The sequence below is a fragment of the Hemicordylus capensis genome, chromosome 3 (assembly GCF_027244095.1).
Source record: "Hemicordylus capensis ecotype Gifberg chromosome 3, rHemCap1.1.pri, whole genome shotgun sequence".
NCBI classification, from domain to species: Eukaryota; Metazoa; Chordata; class Lepidosauria; order Squamata; family Cordylidae; genus Hemicordylus; species Hemicordylus capensis.
This window is the reverse complement of record NC_069659.1, coordinates 328,354,635-328,373,983: the sequence shown is the minus strand read 5'-3', so window position 1 is coordinate 328,373,983 and position 19,349 is coordinate 328,354,635. Positions and strand designations below refer to the sequence as shown.

Genomic DNA, 19,349 nt, shown 5'->3' with positions numbered 1-19,349 from the left:
GTTTTAGACCAGGATCCATTCTGAAAAGTTGTTCTACAGGCAGTTTTGATGTCTCTATGAATGACATTGACAATTTGGTCTGCATAGGTCACTAATTTCTTGCAAGATGCACTTCTGTGTTGTACAGACTTCTTTTGTATTGTGTTGATGTCTTTTGCATTAAACTTTTTCATGTAATTAAAAATGAATGTGTGTGTGCATGCATACACGTATAAGGTTACAAATAGCAACCAGGTAAGAAAAGTGGGTTTCTCCACTCCATAAAGAGTGAGGCCATTTTGTCTTTTTGATTCACTTAAGACTAAACTCAGTTGAAATCTTCTGTAGTTTAATTAGTTCATTAACTAGGAGTGTTCAGAAACTAAACATTGCAACCAATGACTAGATGGACTTTTATGATAGACTCATAGAGCGGGGCCTGATAGATCACCTAGACCAACCCCCGGCTTGATGCAGGAATCCAGAGCTAGAGCATCTCCTACAGATGGTCTCTGGTTGAAGACTTCAAGCAAGCAAGCAAGAACCCATTCCCCGTTCTGGGTAATAGGTTCCATTGTGGAGCTGCTCTTACCATTAAGAAATTTCTCTAATGTTCAGCCAAAATCAATCTTCCTGCAACTTAAGCCTGTTATTGCTAGTCCTGCCGTCTTCTGTTTGACAGCCCTTCATGAAGTGGGTGTATATGTCTCCCCTCGGTCTTCTCTTCTTTAGGCTAAACATACCCAGTTTCTTCAACCTTTCCTCGTGTACATGAATCATTTTGCTATTTGATTCAGATTATTCGTGTACCATTTTGAGGCCAGTTTTTCTGAGAACTAGAAAAATGGGCCTCAAAATGGCACTGTTTTTCCAGGGAGGCCCAGTCTTCTGAGGCGGGCAGACACACCATGTCCAGAGCGGAGGGCTGGTCTACCCACTGACCCCAGTTGGTAGGATGGCTCTCCTCAGAAAAACAGGCCTCAAAAAGGTGCTCAAATCACCTGAATCGGGGGTGATTCTCTTTGACCCTGAATCAGGCCCTTTATTTTGAAGGCAATTTGATTCAAAGTTGAATCACCAAATGCTCCCACTTGTCTTAGCTTGACTTCAGTCTTCTGGTACCTCACCTATTTTAGAAAGAGGAGAGTTATTATTATTATTATTATTACATTTATATCCCGCTCTTCCTCCAAGGAGCCCAGAGTGGTGTACTACATACTTGAGTTTCTCTTTCACAACAACCCTGTGAAGTAAGTTAGGCTGAGAGAGAAGTGATTGGCCCAGAGTCACCCAGCAAGTATCATGGCTGAATGGGGATTTGAACTCGGGTCTCCCCGGTCCTAGTCCAGCACTCTAACCACTACACCACACTGGCTCTGTTGATTGAGAGTTGGTCAGTTGATTTAGTGTTTAATGCTAGAATATCAAATCCCGCTGTCAACCACATTGTGTATGAGAGAATGATAAAAAGGAAGGGGTTGATCTGTTGAGAACACGCAACTACCTTACATGAATTCCAATCTTGTGGAGATGACTTTGAATCCCAAGGTACTGAAGGAACTTGCAGATATGTTCTTGGAACCATTATCTAATGTTTGAGACCTGCTGGAGAATGAGTGAGGTGCCAGATCATGGGAATGCTGTGAACATTGTGTATCTTTGCCAAATACTTTTCTGAAGTAAATTCTCCCATGATATCCTTGTTAACAAAATGGGAAAATGCAGACTAGATGATGCTACTGTTAGCTGGAGTCACAGTTGGTTGAATAATCATACCCAGTTACTCATTAATGGTTCCATGTCAGCTTGGAGGGAGTTATCAAGTGGGGTGCCACAGGGCTCTGTCCTGGGCCCTGTACCATTCAACTTTTTCATAAATGACTTGGAGGAGGGAGTAGAGGGGATGCTTGTTAAATTTACAGGCAACACAAAGCAAAGCGAACATGTTAGAAGACAAGAATTTCAAATCAATCTGGACGAGCTCAAATATTGGGCCAATGCCAGTAAGATGAAGAGAGACCAATGTCAAGTCCTGCTTTTGAGCAAGAAAAATAAAATGCACAATTGTAGGATGAGGAACACCTGGCTTGGCAACAGTACATGTGAAGTGGATCTAGGTGTCTTAGTGGACAACAAGTTGAGCATGAGCCAGCAGTGTATTGTAGCTGGTAAAAAAGCAAATGCAGCCTTAGACTACATAAACAGAAGTTATGTAATACTGACTGCCTTGCAGTTCTCAGTTAATGAGCCTGCTATGTAATAATAGGCTGTATATTTCAGATAAAAGATAATTCTCTGGCAGCTCTTGGCTGAATGTCAGCTTGGCCATGGTAACTTTTTTTAAAAAATCAATTTGTTCTAAAACTTCATCCTTTGTCACCTCTATTTGACATGGTTCTTCAGATGCGGTGCTAGAAAAGTGGTTGAGGTATTAGTAGTAGGTAGTCTATATACGTACCTGGGCGGAGCCTAACTAAGGGCAAGGTGAAGCCAGAGCCTAGTAAGGGCAAGTTGAAGCCCTGCCCTTTGAAGGGCATGATGACATCACAGCAGGGAGGAGTTGAAAGCCCTCCAGAGAACATGCCCAGGCAGGCTCAGAACACCCCAAGTCCAGGCATGTTCAGACATGCCCAGAGCAGGTGTACAACAAACACCCATGCTTGGACATCCCCCAGCCAGAACAGGTCTGTGTATGTTCAGACATGCATAGGGCAGGGGTTAGGCCAGGCCTGCACACCATAAGGCCCGGGGGCCAGATCAGGCCCTCAGGGACTTTTTTGTGGGCCCACTGATTAGCATAACTTGCAGCAACAGCACCCTGAGGCCACTCTTTGGGTTAGTTCCCTCTTCATCTTTTCATCCTCTGCCCTCTCTGAAACTGCCATACAGCACCATCCTATGCATGTTTACTTGGAAAGATTCCCACAGTGCTTCCAGTCATGCTTACTCCTAAGTAAGCATGGGGGGTTCCCCCAGGGGACAGGTGCTCTAGGCACCCATTTCTGTGTCCGCTGTGGCTGAACATAGCCTTAGCAAACACACAATCCCAGAGCCCAGGTTAAGTGCTGGGGTTCAAAGTGGGGTTAGGTGGTGCTGCCCCATCTTGCTCAAGCCTGATTCCCTAGCCTGGGTTAGGCTGTGCATGAGAACAGCCTCTTTATCTATCACCCCCTTCCCCATTCCCTCTGTGTTAGGATCCTCTTAAGCTTGCATTGGATAGAACCTGATGCTGTGCTTAATGGCCAACGTCTAGTTAGCCACCTCTGACTGGCTCTCTGAGAGGTTGCCAACTACTGCTTTAATCTTGTGTGCTTCTGTTCTTTAATACAGTGTGTGTGTGTGTGTGTGTGTGTGTGTGTGTGTGTGTGTTTAAGAAATCTGTCTTGAATCTGTTGCTTGCAGTTTGGGTACCTTTACTCTGACCTGCCTTTACATATGATCAGTTTTCCAGCTGCCTGATATAAACAATTGCTCTATGAATATTTGCACCAATCTGAGCTAATCCCTCCACACAAATCCCAAATCCCGAAGAACATAACAGCCACATGCCTGAGCAAATGTTATAATAGCTGCCCCACAAAGCAAGATAATTGATTTAAGCTAAAGGATATTTCAGTTAAACACTAGGAGAAATATCTTAACAGTAAAAAGCCATTGCACAATAAACCAATTACCTGGGGAGTAGTGGGCTCTTTGTCACTGGAGGTTTTTAAGTAAAGGCTGGATAGTCATTTGTTGGGAATGCTCTGGAGATGGATTTCTTGTATCAAGCAGGGAGTTTGACTAGACAGTCTACAAGCCTCCCTCCAACTCTATGACACTCCCATAATTGGCGTTTTGATTTGGACTCTAGCCAGATTTCTTTGGAAGAACAAAAGCTGAAAAAGCTGAAATTAATTTCTGCAGTGGTAGCTTTCAGTTCATTATCTCATTCAGCAAGGGTTGAGTGAAAGTACTGCTCTTGACAAGCTCTAGATATAACCATTGCACGGCTGGGCTTTTTCCTGTCTTGAGCACAGATCCCATTTGTTTCTCTTCCCAGATCACTGACAACCATGTTCAGTTTTTCAAATAAGATGTAATCTATTACTTGGTTGTCATTTTAAAAAGTTTTCATCATGATACAAAAAACTATTGCTCCATAGTCTTGTAAGCATGGGATGTAGCAGCATGTTTTGTATGAAGGTGGGATCAGACTTTAAGGTCAGATCTGACCCTTGTGAAGCAAACAGGACTTTTGTTGTTGTTGTTTCAGATCTATTCATCTGACTAGAAAATGTTGAGGTTTCTGTATAGCTTTTGACAAGTGTAAGCAAAAATTTTAGTTGCATTATGTTCCTGATAATAGGATACCAAGGCTTGCCTTAGGTTTGCTAGGCTGAGATTCCTCTTCTGCTTCCGATAACTCCTTGGGCTAAGCCCAGGATGAATTGCTTTGACCACAGCTTCTGTGATATCCAACTCCCTGTAAGCCCTCCCCCTTTTAAATTCCACTTTCAGTTTGATAGGCTAAGCTTCTGAAAAACTCAGTTTGACTTTTTGCTGAGACTATTTGTCTTGTCATCTTAAAATCTCTCATGTGGTGGATTGATTCCATTCCCATAAACTGATTTTTGTCCACCGCAATTTTCCTCCCTTTCATTATTTGCTGAAGCTGGGCCTCCAGTAGTTTCACTTTCTCAGTATGGTGCTTCTGCATTGTCTTGTCTGCTTGCAGCACTGAACTCTGCAATCTAGCCTTTCGCTTTCAGTAGTGTGAACAGTTTCCCCATCCTTTCTGCTCAGCACTTCTCAAATGCTGCACTACATGCTTGAAGAAAGCAAAGTGGCTTTTGGCTGCAGTCTTACAGTTCAGCCCCCAAAATGCCTAGAGTCACAAACTGGCCGCAGCTGCTTTCCCTGAAGCTGATATAAGAGTCTTTCCAGCTCAACAAGCAGGCTCTCTAATTCACTATTAGCCATAAATGCTTCTGACCAAATCAGATCTTGGCACGGCAGTGTCCCCCTACTTGCAGGGAGCAATTCTGGGAGCAAGCTGGTTTCTCCACAATTGTGTAAGAGTTTGTCTCACAGAGGGTAAAGTCCTTTTACTTTCAGTGCTCCCTGAATTTCTCACCAAGAGTGATGCTCCAGTCCAGGGGAATTAACTAAAATCAAACTTTTGTCCCCATCCCCCCCCCACCTCTTTGCCCCAGGGTTTCACCCAGTTTCTTAAAGGAGCAGCAGTACACTAGCAGAGATAAAGCAGAAGGCAATTAAAAAAGATTAAGTCAGCACAGGAGGAAATGATTCACCTAGGAAGCATGAGGTTGCCTTTCCAAGACTATGTGAAACACCTGTATTGGGCAACAGCGATATAGGAAGATGCTGAAAGGCGGGAGATGGCAATGATAAACCCCTGTATTCTACCAAATAAAAACTACAGGGCTCTGTGGTCACCAGGAGTCGACACCAACTCAATGGCACACTTTACCTTTAATTATAGTATCAGTTGATTTCATAAGGGTCAGATGTCTGGAGCCAGTTAGCAAAGTATCAATGGAAGGAAACTGGAACATATTTGAAGTGTAGTTTGTGGTTTTTTTTAAAAAGTATTATATCCATTAAGATACTACTTCAGCAATGAAGAAACAATGTAATAGTTTATTAGAGCAGAAATATAACACATATTGTACTACAATAAATTATATAAATTATGTATAAATTACTTATAAATTATTACTCCTGTATACAGCACCTGTGCCACTTTACAAGATCAACAACAACCAGAACTTAAGCTAAGTGGACAGAGAAGGGTGGATTTTTGCAGTGATGTACAGGAAGATACCACATGACACAGTGAAAACCTGAATACAGCAACCAACTATTAACACGTCACAAATAAATTAAGAAACACAGTTATCTAATCAATCTTTCAGTAATAGGTTGGTTTTCTTTAGCTTATTTTCCGACACAGATTATGAAAATAAATGACTGGTTGTTTAGCTTAAAAGGCACTTTGTTTTAGCTTAAAAGGTTTAACTCCCACATCACTATTAAAATGGAGGTAATGCATGCAGAAACACTTGCATTACTTCCATCACTGGACGTGGTCATCAGCAGTGTACACAAGAGCCATTTGGATATCTGCTTCAGCTGAGCCACGAGCTGAAGACCATTGTGCACAAATTGCTCACTTTGAACTGGAGCATCTGTGAGCAATTTTGCATCGGCTTGAGTGAGAATCCTATACACAGAGTCAGTCAATGGAATGCCCACTGAACACATGAAACAGCATCACAGCTACTGCATCACAGCACTGTAACGTCTAGGTCATGATTGTCTATTCTGATTGTCAGGAGCTCTCTAGGGCTTCAGACAGTGGGGTCTTTCCAAACTACCTGAAGATATCAGGAGTTGAACCTGGGGCCTTTTGCATGTGAAACTCTATCACTGAGTTGTTTCTTCCCGCATGATGCTTATTGGAATACAAAAATTATTTTGAACCACTAGAACCATAAGTGGATGTGGCATTGGGGTGTTTGGGCATGTGCACTCATGTGTGCATACTGGAGGAGTAGAATTTAACTGAGAAAGCTAAGAGCCACATTTCTTCTGCAACAAAGACATGGGGGCAGGGGTGGAGAGAAGAAGGCGAGAGCTCAGGAGGGCAGGGGCCCATCTTTACCTCTTGTCCTAGGGCTCACTCCAACCTTGCTACATCCCTGGCTGGGACTATGAGTGCAGCGCTGATATAGATGATTGGTGCAATTAGCTTTGGCAACACTGATTATCTATATGGGAGGATGGGGTTGTATGTAAGAGTCCCATACTGCCAGATGACTGTTGCTGATTATCTATATGGGAGGATGGGGTTGTATGTAAGAATCACCATCTGCCAGATGACTGTTGCTATCACAGCAGATGATAATCTAATTGGCAGGTGTATATGCACAGTCTCATGCCTAGCCTGCTTCTGTGAAGATGGATGTGTGAACTGGGGCCATGGCCTAATTTGGGAAGGGATATTTTTCCATACTAAACTGTCAGTGATTCTAGGGGATTTCCCTTCTTCCTTCAGTAGCATGTGGCATACTTCCATCTAGCTTTGTTGCAAATACCTTTGATGTGGTAAACTTTGCTCATGATACCTCATCATAAAAATTCTGTGGGATAATATCTTATGGGTGCGGCTAATCCTATTTTAAGGTTTCAGATATGTATTCACGCTCCTGCCATTCTGTGATTCTACTTTTTGTCTACTTTAGAAAACTTAAATATCTGAGGAAAACTTTCTTTCAACATTATGTTTATATTTCTAGTGACTGCCGGTAGCTTAAGATTCTGTTGATGGTCTGAGCGAGCTGTTGCAAAATTAGGAGAATCTCACATTGATCCCTCTCCTTTTGAAAGTTTCTCTCGAAAGGATGTTGGGTTGTAGATGACTGTTGCTCAGTTATCTTGTGACTGGTTTTCAAATCCTGAAAGTGGTGCAAAATAAAAAAGAAATGTGAATTTACACAAGCATTTAAGCTTAATTTATGCAGTTGCTAAACATAAGGAAATGACTTGATTAGCAACCCAGAGGTTGCCAGTTCGAATCCCCACTGGTATGTTTCCCAGACTATGGGAAACACCTATATTGGGCAGAAGCGATATAGGAAGGTGCTGAAAGGCATCATCTCATACTGTGTGAGAGATGCCAATGGTAAACCCCTCCTGTATTCTACCAAAGACAAACACAGGGCTCTGTGGTCGCCAGGAGTCGACACCAACATGACGGCACACTTTACCTATACACATAAAGTGCAATGCCTATAATTTAACATTTTAGTTTATTCAAAAGACTCCACATACATTATTTCAGTCAACCTAACAATAACCCTGTAGGGTAGGCCATTATTATTATCCTCATACTGTGGATGGGAGGCTGAAGCCAAGTTATAGAGTGACTTGTCTAAAGTCACTTGAGGTAAGACTTGAACCAAGGACTTCTCAGTTTACTCCTGCTGCCTATGCAAGTTTACTCATAGCAAGGCCCTCCGTGTTGGACTGACCTTATTCCATAGTATACATCAATCTAAATTTGAAGGGGCAGGAAATATGTAGCATTAATTTTTTGCTTTAACCAGTAAGCTATTTAATTTCAAATTCCTGCTCAGCCAGCCTACTGATAATGGTGGTTTTGGGCAGGTTGCTAATTTTGATACTCAGCTTTCCATATATTTGATGGGAATAAGAGCAGCATACTTTTATAGGGCTTTTGCAAGGGTTGTCACTCACTTTGCCCATGAACAAATAATATGTAAATAATGAGTTCCCAGTCATTAAAACAATACATATTTTAGATCAACGTATCACAGCTACCAATATGTAAAATTATAGGACTCAAAGAAGGCAAATCAATATTCAAATCAAAACAAAACATACCTTCATCATAAGGTTGACAGTACCCAAAAGCTTTGGAGAATTAAAATCCTTGATTTTCACTTCATACCGCTTCAGAATTCTATAAATAGTTTCCATGCACTGAGCCTACAAGAGAACAGCTGTTAAGAAACATGGGAGGGTGTGGGAAGATTCCTTAAAACAAAGAGGAAAAACTTGCTCATACATGAGAAGGGCCATTTACCTCATCAACAGTATCATTTTCTACTGAAAGGCAGAATCCAGACTGAAATCAAATAGGTAAACAAAGAAAAGAAAGAAAGACATTAATTCCATAACAATCTTAAATTGAGTAAACACTCAATAGAAAGTAGAAAGTGCTTGTTATAATACCTTTGATTTTCCTTCTATGCAGGCCTTTATGATATTCTTTTCATTGTTAGGATTGCTAGGAAGAATCTGTTCCATGGTACAATTAATTGTTTCCTGTATAAAGGAAGAGAATTGATGAAGCTAATACTACAGGCAAGTGAAATCACGCTGGTGATTTGTGGTCACTTATGAGTGATCGGCCCATGACTATTGACAAATATCCAAGGAATGCAGAGCCACACCAAATGTTGTAGAGGAAGAAGTAGTGTGGGTGAGTTGTGTTCCCTCCTCCCAGGCTTGTTTTGAATGTATGTTAGAGGCCAACCCTGTCTGCCCCTATAGGGACACATATGTTCTGTCTCCACACATGAAACATCCATATATCTTACCATAAGTGAAGACATGTGGGCTAAACAATGAAGACTGTCAACCAGTGTGGGGAAAGGAAACATTTAATTTATGGTTCCTCTCCCTTCACTTCTTTAAACCTCTGAAGCTGCTGATAATCATAGAAAACTTTGACCTTGCTACCAAAATGAATTGGTTCTAAATCTTTTTTCTATGGATCTGCCAAGGGGAGTTCTACTGCTGATCATTCTGACTCTATGAACCACTGAGCTTATTAAGTACACTGGTGCAGCATGCATTATGTTGCAGCTGCACTGTGCACCAAACCAGAATGTGAAGCTGGTACAATATATTGGGTTGGTTCAGCTGGGTTTTCCAGAACAGTTCCAGTTCCCTCCCTGGCAGTGTGGCCAGCATTTCTAATTTTAGAACATCAACGGATGTATGAGTATTTTAGATCTAGATTTAAAGCTGTAAAGAAGCTTAGAGCAGGGGTCTTCTAACCATTTTTGCACCTACAGACCGCCCAGATCCTATATATGCATGTGTGTGTGTGTGTGTGTGTGTGTGTGTGTGTGTGTGTGTGTGTGTATGGAGTGCTCATCTCATATATATGATGCTCATCATGTGTGTGTGTGTGTGTGTGTGTTTATGATTTATATACTGCTTTTATTCTTGAGGTGTTTTACAATAAATTAAAAAAATTACAAAACTATTCAACAGTTAAAGAAACAAGATAAAGAATACAAGAAAAAATACAAATCTATTTTACAAGTTTAAAAAAAAACATATACACAATAAAACAATAAAACCATAAAACACAGCACAGAAGCCACAGCAGCAAGAAAACACTCATATAAAAGCCTGGTTAAAAAGTCACGATTTTACTTGCTTTCTAAAAGCTGTAATGGAATCTGCCATGAAGAAAAGGTGCTCTTCATATGCTCAGGTACACCCTAAACCAACTGTTAGAAATAAGTTCTAAGAAAGAGCTCGAATTAAGCCCTGGAGGTAGCCTCTCACCCCAAGTCACCACCAGTTTTCCAGCATGAGAGGTGGGGCTACCAGTGCTAATCTTACTTGACATCATAACTCCAGCCCCGCTTTAGCAAGCACAGAGGCTCTCTCCACTCCCATGGGCTGGGCTGTCTCTGCACTTCAAACAGATCTGCTCCTGTTCAATTTTGTGGCTGGTTAACTTGAACAGCACTAGAGAGAGAATGAGGAGAGGGAACCTGTTTTTCTCCTGCCTGGGTGGTTTGGGCATCCATTTGTTTCCTAATGGAACACGCCATTGTACAAAATGTAGCTACATCAATGGAGAACTCATTGCCAGAACCTGCTCACACTGAGTGAATGAAAATTGAGTGCAAGGAACATGATGGGCATCAGCACTGTTGGGCAGTGACTGAGGCCTCACCACTGATCCCTAAGATAACCTGTGTTCACAGAGTGTTGTTGCAGCACAGAGACTCTGGGAGCACAACAGAGGGCAGTTTGCCAAGGTAAAGGTAAAGTGTGCCACCAAGTCGATATCGACTCCTGGTGCCCACAAAGCCCTGTGGTTTTCTTTGGTAGAATACAGGAGGGGTTTACCATTGCCTCTTCCTGCGCAGTATGAGATTATGCCTTTCAGCATATTCCTATATCGCTGCTGCCCGATATAGGTGTTTCCCATAGTCTGGGAAACATAGTCTGGGAAACATACCAATGGGGATTTGAACTGGCAACCTTCTGCCTCTAGGTCAAGCATTTCCCTGCTGCATCACTTAAGGTGATCCAAGGCCTCTTGAATCCTGGAGCCAGCCTGTCCTTTGGTCAGAGTTCAGCAGGATTAGAAGCAAATAGGCCAGTGAACAGGTTCCAGAGCAGGCAGGCAAAGAGCCAAAGATAGACAGCTGTCTAGGACAACATAGTGGTTTGGTGATATCTTCTCTCACATTTGCATATGGCTTGTGTCGTGGTTCAAGTGGGGGTAAACACGAGCTTTTATGTTGTAAAAGAATTAGTCACTACTCTTGTTTCATCCCATTTAAATAAATATCTGGGTGTGACTGAGTGGAAGGCGTCCTGGAGAAGGTAGCTTTGGAGGAATCCTTCACAAGATGAAAGAAGGCAGGAATTCTATAACAAAGTTCAGGGATTCCCAACCTGTGGTCCTCCAGATATGACTGAACTATAACTCCCATTATCCCCAGCCACACAATTTTTTTGATGGGGATTATGGGAGTTGTAGTTCAGCAACATCTGGAGGACCACAGGTTGGGAACCTCTGACATAGGTGATAGGTTTGTTGGGTTCTAAAGAGCTACATGATAAATCTAAAGGAAAATAACATTTTTGAAAATAACTATCCTGAGCACTCCTCCCCCACCCCCTAATGTTTACTGAAACTTCTTAATAGAAGGAGAGGAGAGCTGGTCTTGTGGTAGCAAGCATGACTTATCCCCTTAGCTAAGCAGGGTCCACCCTGGTTGCATATGAATGGGAGACTAGAAGTGTGAGCACTGTAAGATATTCCCCTCAGGGGATGGAGTTGCTCTGGGAACAGCAGGTTTCCAGTTTCCTCCCTGGCAACATCTCCAAGATAGGGCTGAGAGAGATTCCTGCCTGCAACCTTGGAGAAGCCGCTGCCAGCCTGTGAAGACAATACTGAGCTAAATAGACCAATGGTCTGACTCAGTATATGGCAGCTTCCTGTTTCTATGTTCTATCAGGTTGGCAGAGTGGCTCAAAGAGCTGCCAGTCAGGAGAGAAGTCCCTCCTACAAATAGAACATTGAGGTGTGCGGGGAGAAAAATGGTTGGGATTTGGCAGCTGGTCTTCTGCAGGAGTTCTGGCAGGGCGTTCTGAGGAGGAAAAGCCTTTAGAGACAAGCCAGCTGTGTCTGTGAGAAGTCTTGAGGTCTGTTTCAATATTACCAGTCCTTAAATGTACTCCCAAGAGAGAGAGAGAGAGAGAGAGAGAGAGACAGACAGACAATGGGAGAGACTCTGTTAATTTCAGTATTAGGATTGTAGCCTTTTGGGATAAGTCTGCTCTGTTTTTATTTATACACTGTGGTTCACTACTGGAAATAATATTTTGACCGTATAGAATTTAACTGTCATTTTCCAGATAGCCCAGCTACTCATATAGTGATCACTATTTTGTTTCTGCTAATGGTAAATACGAGTTTGACTGACATCAGCATTTTTTTGAAAGTCTGCTTATAGAACAGGGCTTGATAATTCTTAGGTGCCAGCTTCCACTATTTGTGTCGGGTTTGTTTGGACACTTTTGAGTTCACAGTAAAGCCTCCCATAAACTCGCAGTAAAACCTGCTGTGCGAAAAAGTCCCAGGAGGAGTGAGTAATCAAGGTAGAGAGTCTGCCCTCCTTGGAGCAGATGATATTGCTGGGGGTAAGTGATGAATCTACTTTTTGACATATTTATAATGTGCAAAGCCATTTGTAGTTTTCTCATTTAGGAGTCATTTCAGTTCAGTGATTCCTTGCAAGTGCATGACTTGCAGTGCAAAAATTTAACTTCCCTGGCTATAAAACCTCCTTGTGCATTTCAGGGGAGGGGACAGACAGCAAATGCAAATGCAAATGAGACACACTGAAGAAAATTGTGACACTTACTCATGCAGAAGCTTTCTATGCATATCAGAGTTTACAGACAATCTGGGCAAATGTATAGTTTCTTGTGGCTAAGTCTGTCTAAATGAAATGACTAGGGATGCAGTCCAATGCACACTAACTAGGGAGTACATCTCATTTGCATTTGTAACTTACTTGGTTCTTTAAGGCTGCAATAGTAAGTATAATTATAGGAAATAAACTACATTGAACTCAGTGGAGGTTACTTTTGAATCTACATACTTAGGATTTCACTGCAGGAGCTAGTTTTCCATGCTGCCTGATGAAGAGTTCTGTTTAACTCAAGACACCTGCATATTCCAGCACCAATAGTTGGTCCAGTTGCAGAGGCCTGGTTCACACATTCATTTGAATCTAGGTTTAATGTGGGTTACTGACATTAGCATGATTGTGTGAACTCATGTCAAGGTGGGAATCTCAGATTCATCCTGGGCCATAAACCATATATCTATATATTTATTTCTCCTAGGCATACACATCACTAATCTAGTGTGTGTGGCAGCTCTCGCGAGAGTTCGCAAACAGAAGCACCTGACTGGGCACTGGGGATTCCATATGCAGATAGGGAGAAGGAGCCTGTGAGCACCATGGTGACTGGGCAGTGTGGATTCCATATGCAGATAGGGAGGAGGAGCCTGTGGCACCATGGTGATTGGGCAGTGGGGATTTCATATACCTGTGATGGTTAAGGTCAGTTGGAATGCAACTGTTACTGGTTGGAAGATGTTCTTGATTGTAGAGGAGAGGGATAGATAGATAGATAGACAGACAGCAGGCAGGGGTCTGCGGAGAGAGGGGTCGTGAGGGAGGAAAGAGCCCCTTCAGGAGAAGGAGGTTGCCATTGTGTGGATTAGATGAGGGAACAAGATGAACAAAATCTGTTAACTCAGGGAGGAAGGGAGAGAGAGAGAAAACATGAAAGGAGGCGGAAGAAAGAGTGGGGAAGAGCGAGTGGAGGAGAGAGAAAGACAAAAAAGAAGCGGGGTGGGGAGAGGGAAGAGAGACAGAAGGAAGGGCAAGGGACGGGCCCAAGCCTATCAGCAGCCTGAGGGGAATGAGCGGCCATGACAGCACTGGCAGCAAGGAAGGGCCCAGTCAACCACTGCTGCTGTTTGGGGCTACTGCTGCCATTGTCAGAGGGAGGCAGGCAGGCAAGGGACAGGCCCGGGCCTGTCAGCGACCTGAGGGGAACGAGTGGCAGCCTGGTCAACAACAGCTGCTGCTCCTGTGTGGAAGAGCAGGAGCAGGGCTCGGGAGGGGAGGTCTCTGGGGATAGGAGGCTGTAGCTTGGTCAACAGGTGCCAGCAACGCTGCAGCCACAACCAGGAGGGGTGGGGGGTGGAGTAAAGGAATGGAAGAGGAGAAGGAACAGGAGTGTGGCTCAGGTGAGGGTGGGGAGATCTCTGAGGTGAGGGAGGCTGCGGCTGGGAGTTAGGGAGCAATCAAGTACTAGCGTGCAGATGCCTTGTGCAGGTTAAGCTAGTTCAAATGATTGTGTGAACCAAGCCAGAGAAAACCATTCCTATTTTGTATTGCTAAATTGTGGGCTGGTAGTTGATCCATATTGGACAAAAGGAGCATTGCTGGTGCCAATTTGTAAACTGGTGCCAGGTTGTTAAGCTGCAAGTGTTGTGACTCATGCACCACAAGGAGTTCTATTCCAGGTTCCAGTTTTGGACTGAGCACTGAACTAGGTCTCTTTAGAGAAATGTGTGGAAATTACTGTTTTAACAGCTGCATCATTCATGTTATCTGGGGTTTTTGGCAGCCATGATCACCTGCTATTATGGTATTTTCTACTTGAAGCTGAATGCATAAGAGACACAAGGATCCTGCTGAAATCAGTTCTCTCCCTTATAATCCTGACATTACTGTAACTTGTATTTTCCTGTCCCCACCAATGCCAGCCAATTATATGGAGCACTGGCAGAAAAATGCATAGCATTGTGATCACAAGGCAAGTGGTACCACATATTAATGTGAAAAGGAAAATAACTTGATCCAAGGATACCATTTTACCACCTGTAATTCAGCTTGAGGGCCTTAACATGCTATCTATTTCAGAAAAATGGAACTAGGGGCTGGATTCACATATCACTTGATCTTACAACACCTGAATCTCAGTCAAATGGTCTTCATAAAAATATTGTGCTTTAGTTCTGTAGTGGTTAATCTTTGATGTCTCATTAATATCTGATGAGTTCATCACTAGTGATAAGAGATGAATGATGAACCATCACTTGATGTACTCATTAAGAGTGATTCCTGCACATGTGAATCTGACATCAGAGACAGCGGATGTAGCTGCAAGAATCAGAATAATTTCTTAGGGCATTTCTACAGGTAACAGCAAGAATGCTTCCACTTCCCTCAAAGTGATAACTTTTTGTGAAGAATATTACAATATATCAGCATCAATGTTCTGTTAAAATAATCTGCAAGTTACTTCCTTGCTACCCCTTATTTCTGGTTCTCCTTGGTGTCACCCGTGTCTCCAAATCACCCTTCAAAACCCACATTTTCCATAAAGCTTTAGATTTCACTACCTACACACACTGAGTTCAAATACATAAGTTGCATTTGTGCTTATTCTTCCCCTCTCCCAGCTCCCTTGAAACCCAGCTCCGTTGAGAAGCCCATAATGCTGGGGAAAGTTGAAGGAAAGAGAAGAAGAGGACAACCAGCAGCAAGGTGGATAGACTCTATTACAACAGCAATGAATAATGCACCACTGAGAGACCTTAAAGGTCAAATTGAAGACAGATCATCCTGGAGAGAATCTATCTATGTGGTTGCTAAGCATTGACACCAACTTGATGGCACTTAATCAATCAATCAATCAAATCCTCTCTTCCCTCTATTGACATTTAGATTGTATGTTTCTCAGGGAAAGAACTTGTCAATTTTCCTTGAGCTATGTAGATTGCCACGAATACACCTTAATGATGTTATATGAATAATTATCCCTTGATTTATTTTACCATAGACTTGATAAAGCTCCAACTGATCCCATTTACCAGGGGCAGTCAATGTTTTCTGTTACCTATCATTGCAAAAACCACTGCCTCTATTTATATCTTTTTGGGTGGCCCACAGCTAAGAAATTGTTTAGATGAACATTTACCCCTACATGCAGTAAAGTTGGGACTCAGCTGAAAATGCCCCCTCCTTGACCTCACCAAGCGACATGCCCACAAGTTCTCGGCAAGTCCTCTACAGGTGAAACTCGGAAAATTAGAATATCGTGCAAAAGTCCATTAATTTCAGTAATGCAAATTAAAAGGTGAAACTGATATATGAGACAGATGCATTAAATGCAAAGCGAGATAAGTCAAGCCTTAATTTGTTATAATTGTGATGATCATGGCGTACAGCTCATGAAAACCCCAAATCCACAATCTCAGAAAATTAGAATATTACATGGAACCAAGAAGACAAGGATTGAAGAATAGAACATTATCGGACCTCTGAAAAGTATAAGCATGCATATGTATTCAGTACTTGGTTTGAGCCCCTTTTGCAGCAATTACTGCCTCAATGCGGCATGGCATGGATGCTATCAGCCTGTGGCACTGATGAGGTATTATGGAAGACCAGGATGCTTCATTAGCGGCCTTCAGCAATTCTGCATTGTTTGGTCTCATGTCTCTCATCCTTCTCTTGGCAATGCCCCATAGATTCTCTATGGGGTCAGGTCAGGCGAGTTTGCTGGCCAATCAAGCACAGTACACTGTATACTTTTCAGAGGTCCGATATTGTTCTATTCTTCAATCCTTGTATTATTGGTTGCATGTAATATTCTAATTTTCTGAGATTGTGGATTTGGGGTTTTCATGAGCTGTACGCCATGATCATCACAATTATAACAAATTAAGGCTTGACTTATCTCACTTTGCATGTAATGCGTCTGTCTCATATATCAGTTTCACCTTTTAATTTGCATTACTGAAATTAATGGACTTTTGCACGATATTCTAATTTTCCGAGTTTCACCTGTAATTGCATCTAGGGGTCAGTGTTTGTCTGAACTGAACCAATCTGAATTAACTTCTGGGTTTAGCTCCCCCAACCCAAGGAAATTAAGTATCCTGAGATAGTAGCTACAAACTGGCCAGGAACAATCTAGCTTTGTGTGCTTTTAACAGCAATTCTTCATGGCATGATGGAGTCATTACTAGAGTCTGCAGATGGAACTGCTGGGAACACTTCTTGTTGGTGACCCCATACCCTTTCTTCAGGGCTAGCATCTGGATCTGACTATAGTTACCCTTGAGACCAGCAGGCAGCCTACTAATAATGGCAGGGCTTTGCTAGTCTTGAGGTTTTTCTGCCAAGGCTCTGTCTGACTGAAACTCTTTCCGGAGATTCCTCTTCCCTTGCCCATGCATGTTAAAATTAAAACCTCCAGGGTTGTCTTCAATTGCCTCCTGGGCATTTTTCACACAGGACTTTTAGCTTGCATCTCCTCCAGAATGGAGGGTGTGTGTTCACATATCAGCCAGATTTACTCCAAAGTCCCTGAGAACTATCCGGGAACACTTCACACAATATTTGAGTTTTTCATTGTGCATTAGAGTGTAGCCTGATTTATATCATATTTATATTTATATTGAGCCAGTGTGGTGTAGTGGTTAGAGTGCTGGACTAGGACCGGGGAGACCCGAGTTCAAATCCCCATTCAGCCATGATACTAGCTGGGTGACTCTGGGCCAGTCACTTCTCTCTCAGCCTAACCTACTTCACAAGGTTGTTGTGAAAGAGAAATTCAAGTATGTAGTACACCGCTCTGGGCTTCTTGGAGGAAGAGCGGGATATAAATGTAAAAATAATAATAAATAATAATAATAATATCCAGGGTGAAAAAGCCCACTTTTTGCATCTTTTGGAGGGGCAATAGGATTGCCAACATTTCATTGTCAGAATGAGGGACAAAAGTTCCAGAATTAGGGACACAAGTTTGTGGGGGTTGGCTGGGAGGTGTATGCAGTGGTAATCGAGAGCTTGAGTATCATTGACCTATATGTAATTGAATTATATGCTATTGAATAAATGAGGGACAAATGCTGTCCCTCCCTATAGGGACCAACATTTCATCCCTGAAATGAGGGACATCCTGCGCAATAAGGGACATTCGGCAACCTTAAGGGGCAACTTACTGCGAACTTGCAGTAAAGCCTTGCAATAAACTTGCGGTAAAGCCAGCTGTGTGAAAAATACCCTAGAGGCTTTTCAGACAGCAGGCTTTACCGCCAGTGTACTGCGAGGCTTTACTGTGAGTTGTGGGCATAATGGATATACCGAAACAAAAAGAGGATTCCCCCCCACCCCCGGAAAAAAGTCGGGCTAGGTTCCAAGACGGAGAGGGAAATCCCAATCGTGTATGAAGCGCTCCCGAAATATCACGCAGACTTGGGGGTAAATCTGGCCGGTATGTGAACACGCACACCCACCCTCCCAAAGTAAAGTCTCGGTATAGTCACCGTCTGGAAAAGGCAAAAAGACCTCTGGATTGATGTCGATTCCAGGCCACTCCTGGAGGTCCGGCAAAGCGGGTTCGTGCATAATGGGGGGCTTTGGCGGCTCGCTGCTTTCAGCGGAAAGCGAGAGAGCAGGCAAAAGATAAAACCCGGAAGCGCCTCTTCCATCCTGGCCCGCCGATGCCTTCACGACGACAACCAATGGACGTGAGGCGCGGGGTTGAAGCGGATCTTTTAAAAACGCCCCGTTCCCGAACTGCAGCGGGTTTCGGTGCTCCTCCTTTGGCACCTAATGCGGGGAGGACGGGCAAAGCTGCTTTGTTCCTCCGGCCCCACATCAAGTGCCCTGAGAAATCTCAACTGCGTCGGGCAGAGAGCGGAAGGGAGGAAGCAGCAGGGCAGCCCGCGCTTTCTAGAACTGCTCGCGGTGTTGGGAATAGCAGCAGAACCAGCGAGACAGCTCTATTGCCAAGTTTTTGCTCCATGTTGCCCCCCCCCCCCCATCTCCTCGGAAGGTTTCGGTTGTATTTGGAGGCCAAGTCGGAGAGACGTCGTCATAGGAAAGTTGCGTATTTGTGTACCGGGCGGGCAAGACAGTTTCCAGCCTCAAAGAGACGCACTGACGGCGCGTGCAAAGGGCGGGAACGAGAGAAAGAAAAGCTGGTAACTTCGGCCGCAGCCATGAGCTGAATTGTGAGGGGTTACTTCCGCGAACTGCCTGGCTTTTGTATGTTCGCAAGGCAGCCTCTCCCCCAGACAGGGATTTTGTTAGTCTCTCGCTCTCGCTCTCTTCCTCCGTCCGTCATCCCAAGAGCAGCACTTACTGGAAAGGCGGGGACGCGGCCGATGACGACGACCATGAGGAGCCTTTCTCCCCCATCCCTTCTGTCCTGTGGAACTCCCCCTGTCAAGCCTATTCTCCTAACCTCAGAAGTGCGCACACTGTCATCATTAAGTAGTAGTAGTTCTTTTATTGCAGCCATAGGCCAAACAAAAACAAAGGTGACACATCAGTAAGTACTGAGTCTGGCGTTCTGCGGCATATTCTCAAACCATACTCCGTACATCCTTAGTTTGCACTATCGGGTTGAGGCACTGAAAACTTTGGCACAATCAGGAACTAAGCTTCATGAAAAACTTTTCTACGCCCGGTGTTTCGCCC

The 19,349-nt window shown here is 43.4% G+C and overlaps 1 protein-coding gene across 2 annotated transcripts; it reads right to left on the bottom strand.

Moving 5' to 3' along the window:
• Window positions 1-5,602: 5,602 nt before the first annotated feature.
• On the bottom strand, window positions 5,603-18,508 carry IL12A (interleukin 12A). 2 transcript variants are annotated; one of them, XM_053313129.1, is made up of 5 exons: window positions 18,191-18,508; window positions 8,740-8,832; window positions 8,591-8,632; window positions 8,389-8,493; window positions 5,603-7,439 (listed from the first exon to the last, which is right to left on the bottom strand). In XM_053313129.1, exons 1-5 carry the CDS (start codon window positions 18,353-18,355, stop codon window positions 7,269-7,271), a joined length of 576 nt encoding a protein of 191 aa, XP_053169104.1. In that variant the 5' UTR covers window positions 18,356-18,508; the 3' UTR covers window positions 5,603-7,268. The 2 variants fall into 2 exon arrangements, with proteins under 2 accessions (XP_053169104.1, XP_053169105.1); XM_053313130.1 differs by having other exon boundaries at window positions 18,213-18,508.
• Window positions 18,509-19,349: the final 841 nt, after the last annotated feature.

Excerpts from the sequence above, each read along its gene's own strand:
- IL12A (XM_053313129.1), bottom strand. The coding sequence starts at position 18,355 with ATGGAAGAGGCGCTTCCGGGTTTTATCTTTTGCCTGCTCTCTCGCTTT. Across the intron at positions 8,833-18,190 it reads CTTTTTGCCTTTTCCAGACG|GAAACAATTAATTGTACCAT; the intron begins GTGACTATACCG and ends TCCTTTATACAG. Across the intron at positions 7,440-8,388 it reads CTGTCAACCTTATGATGAAG|GATTTGAAAACCAGTCACAA; the intron begins GTATGTTTTGTT and ends CACCACTTTCAG.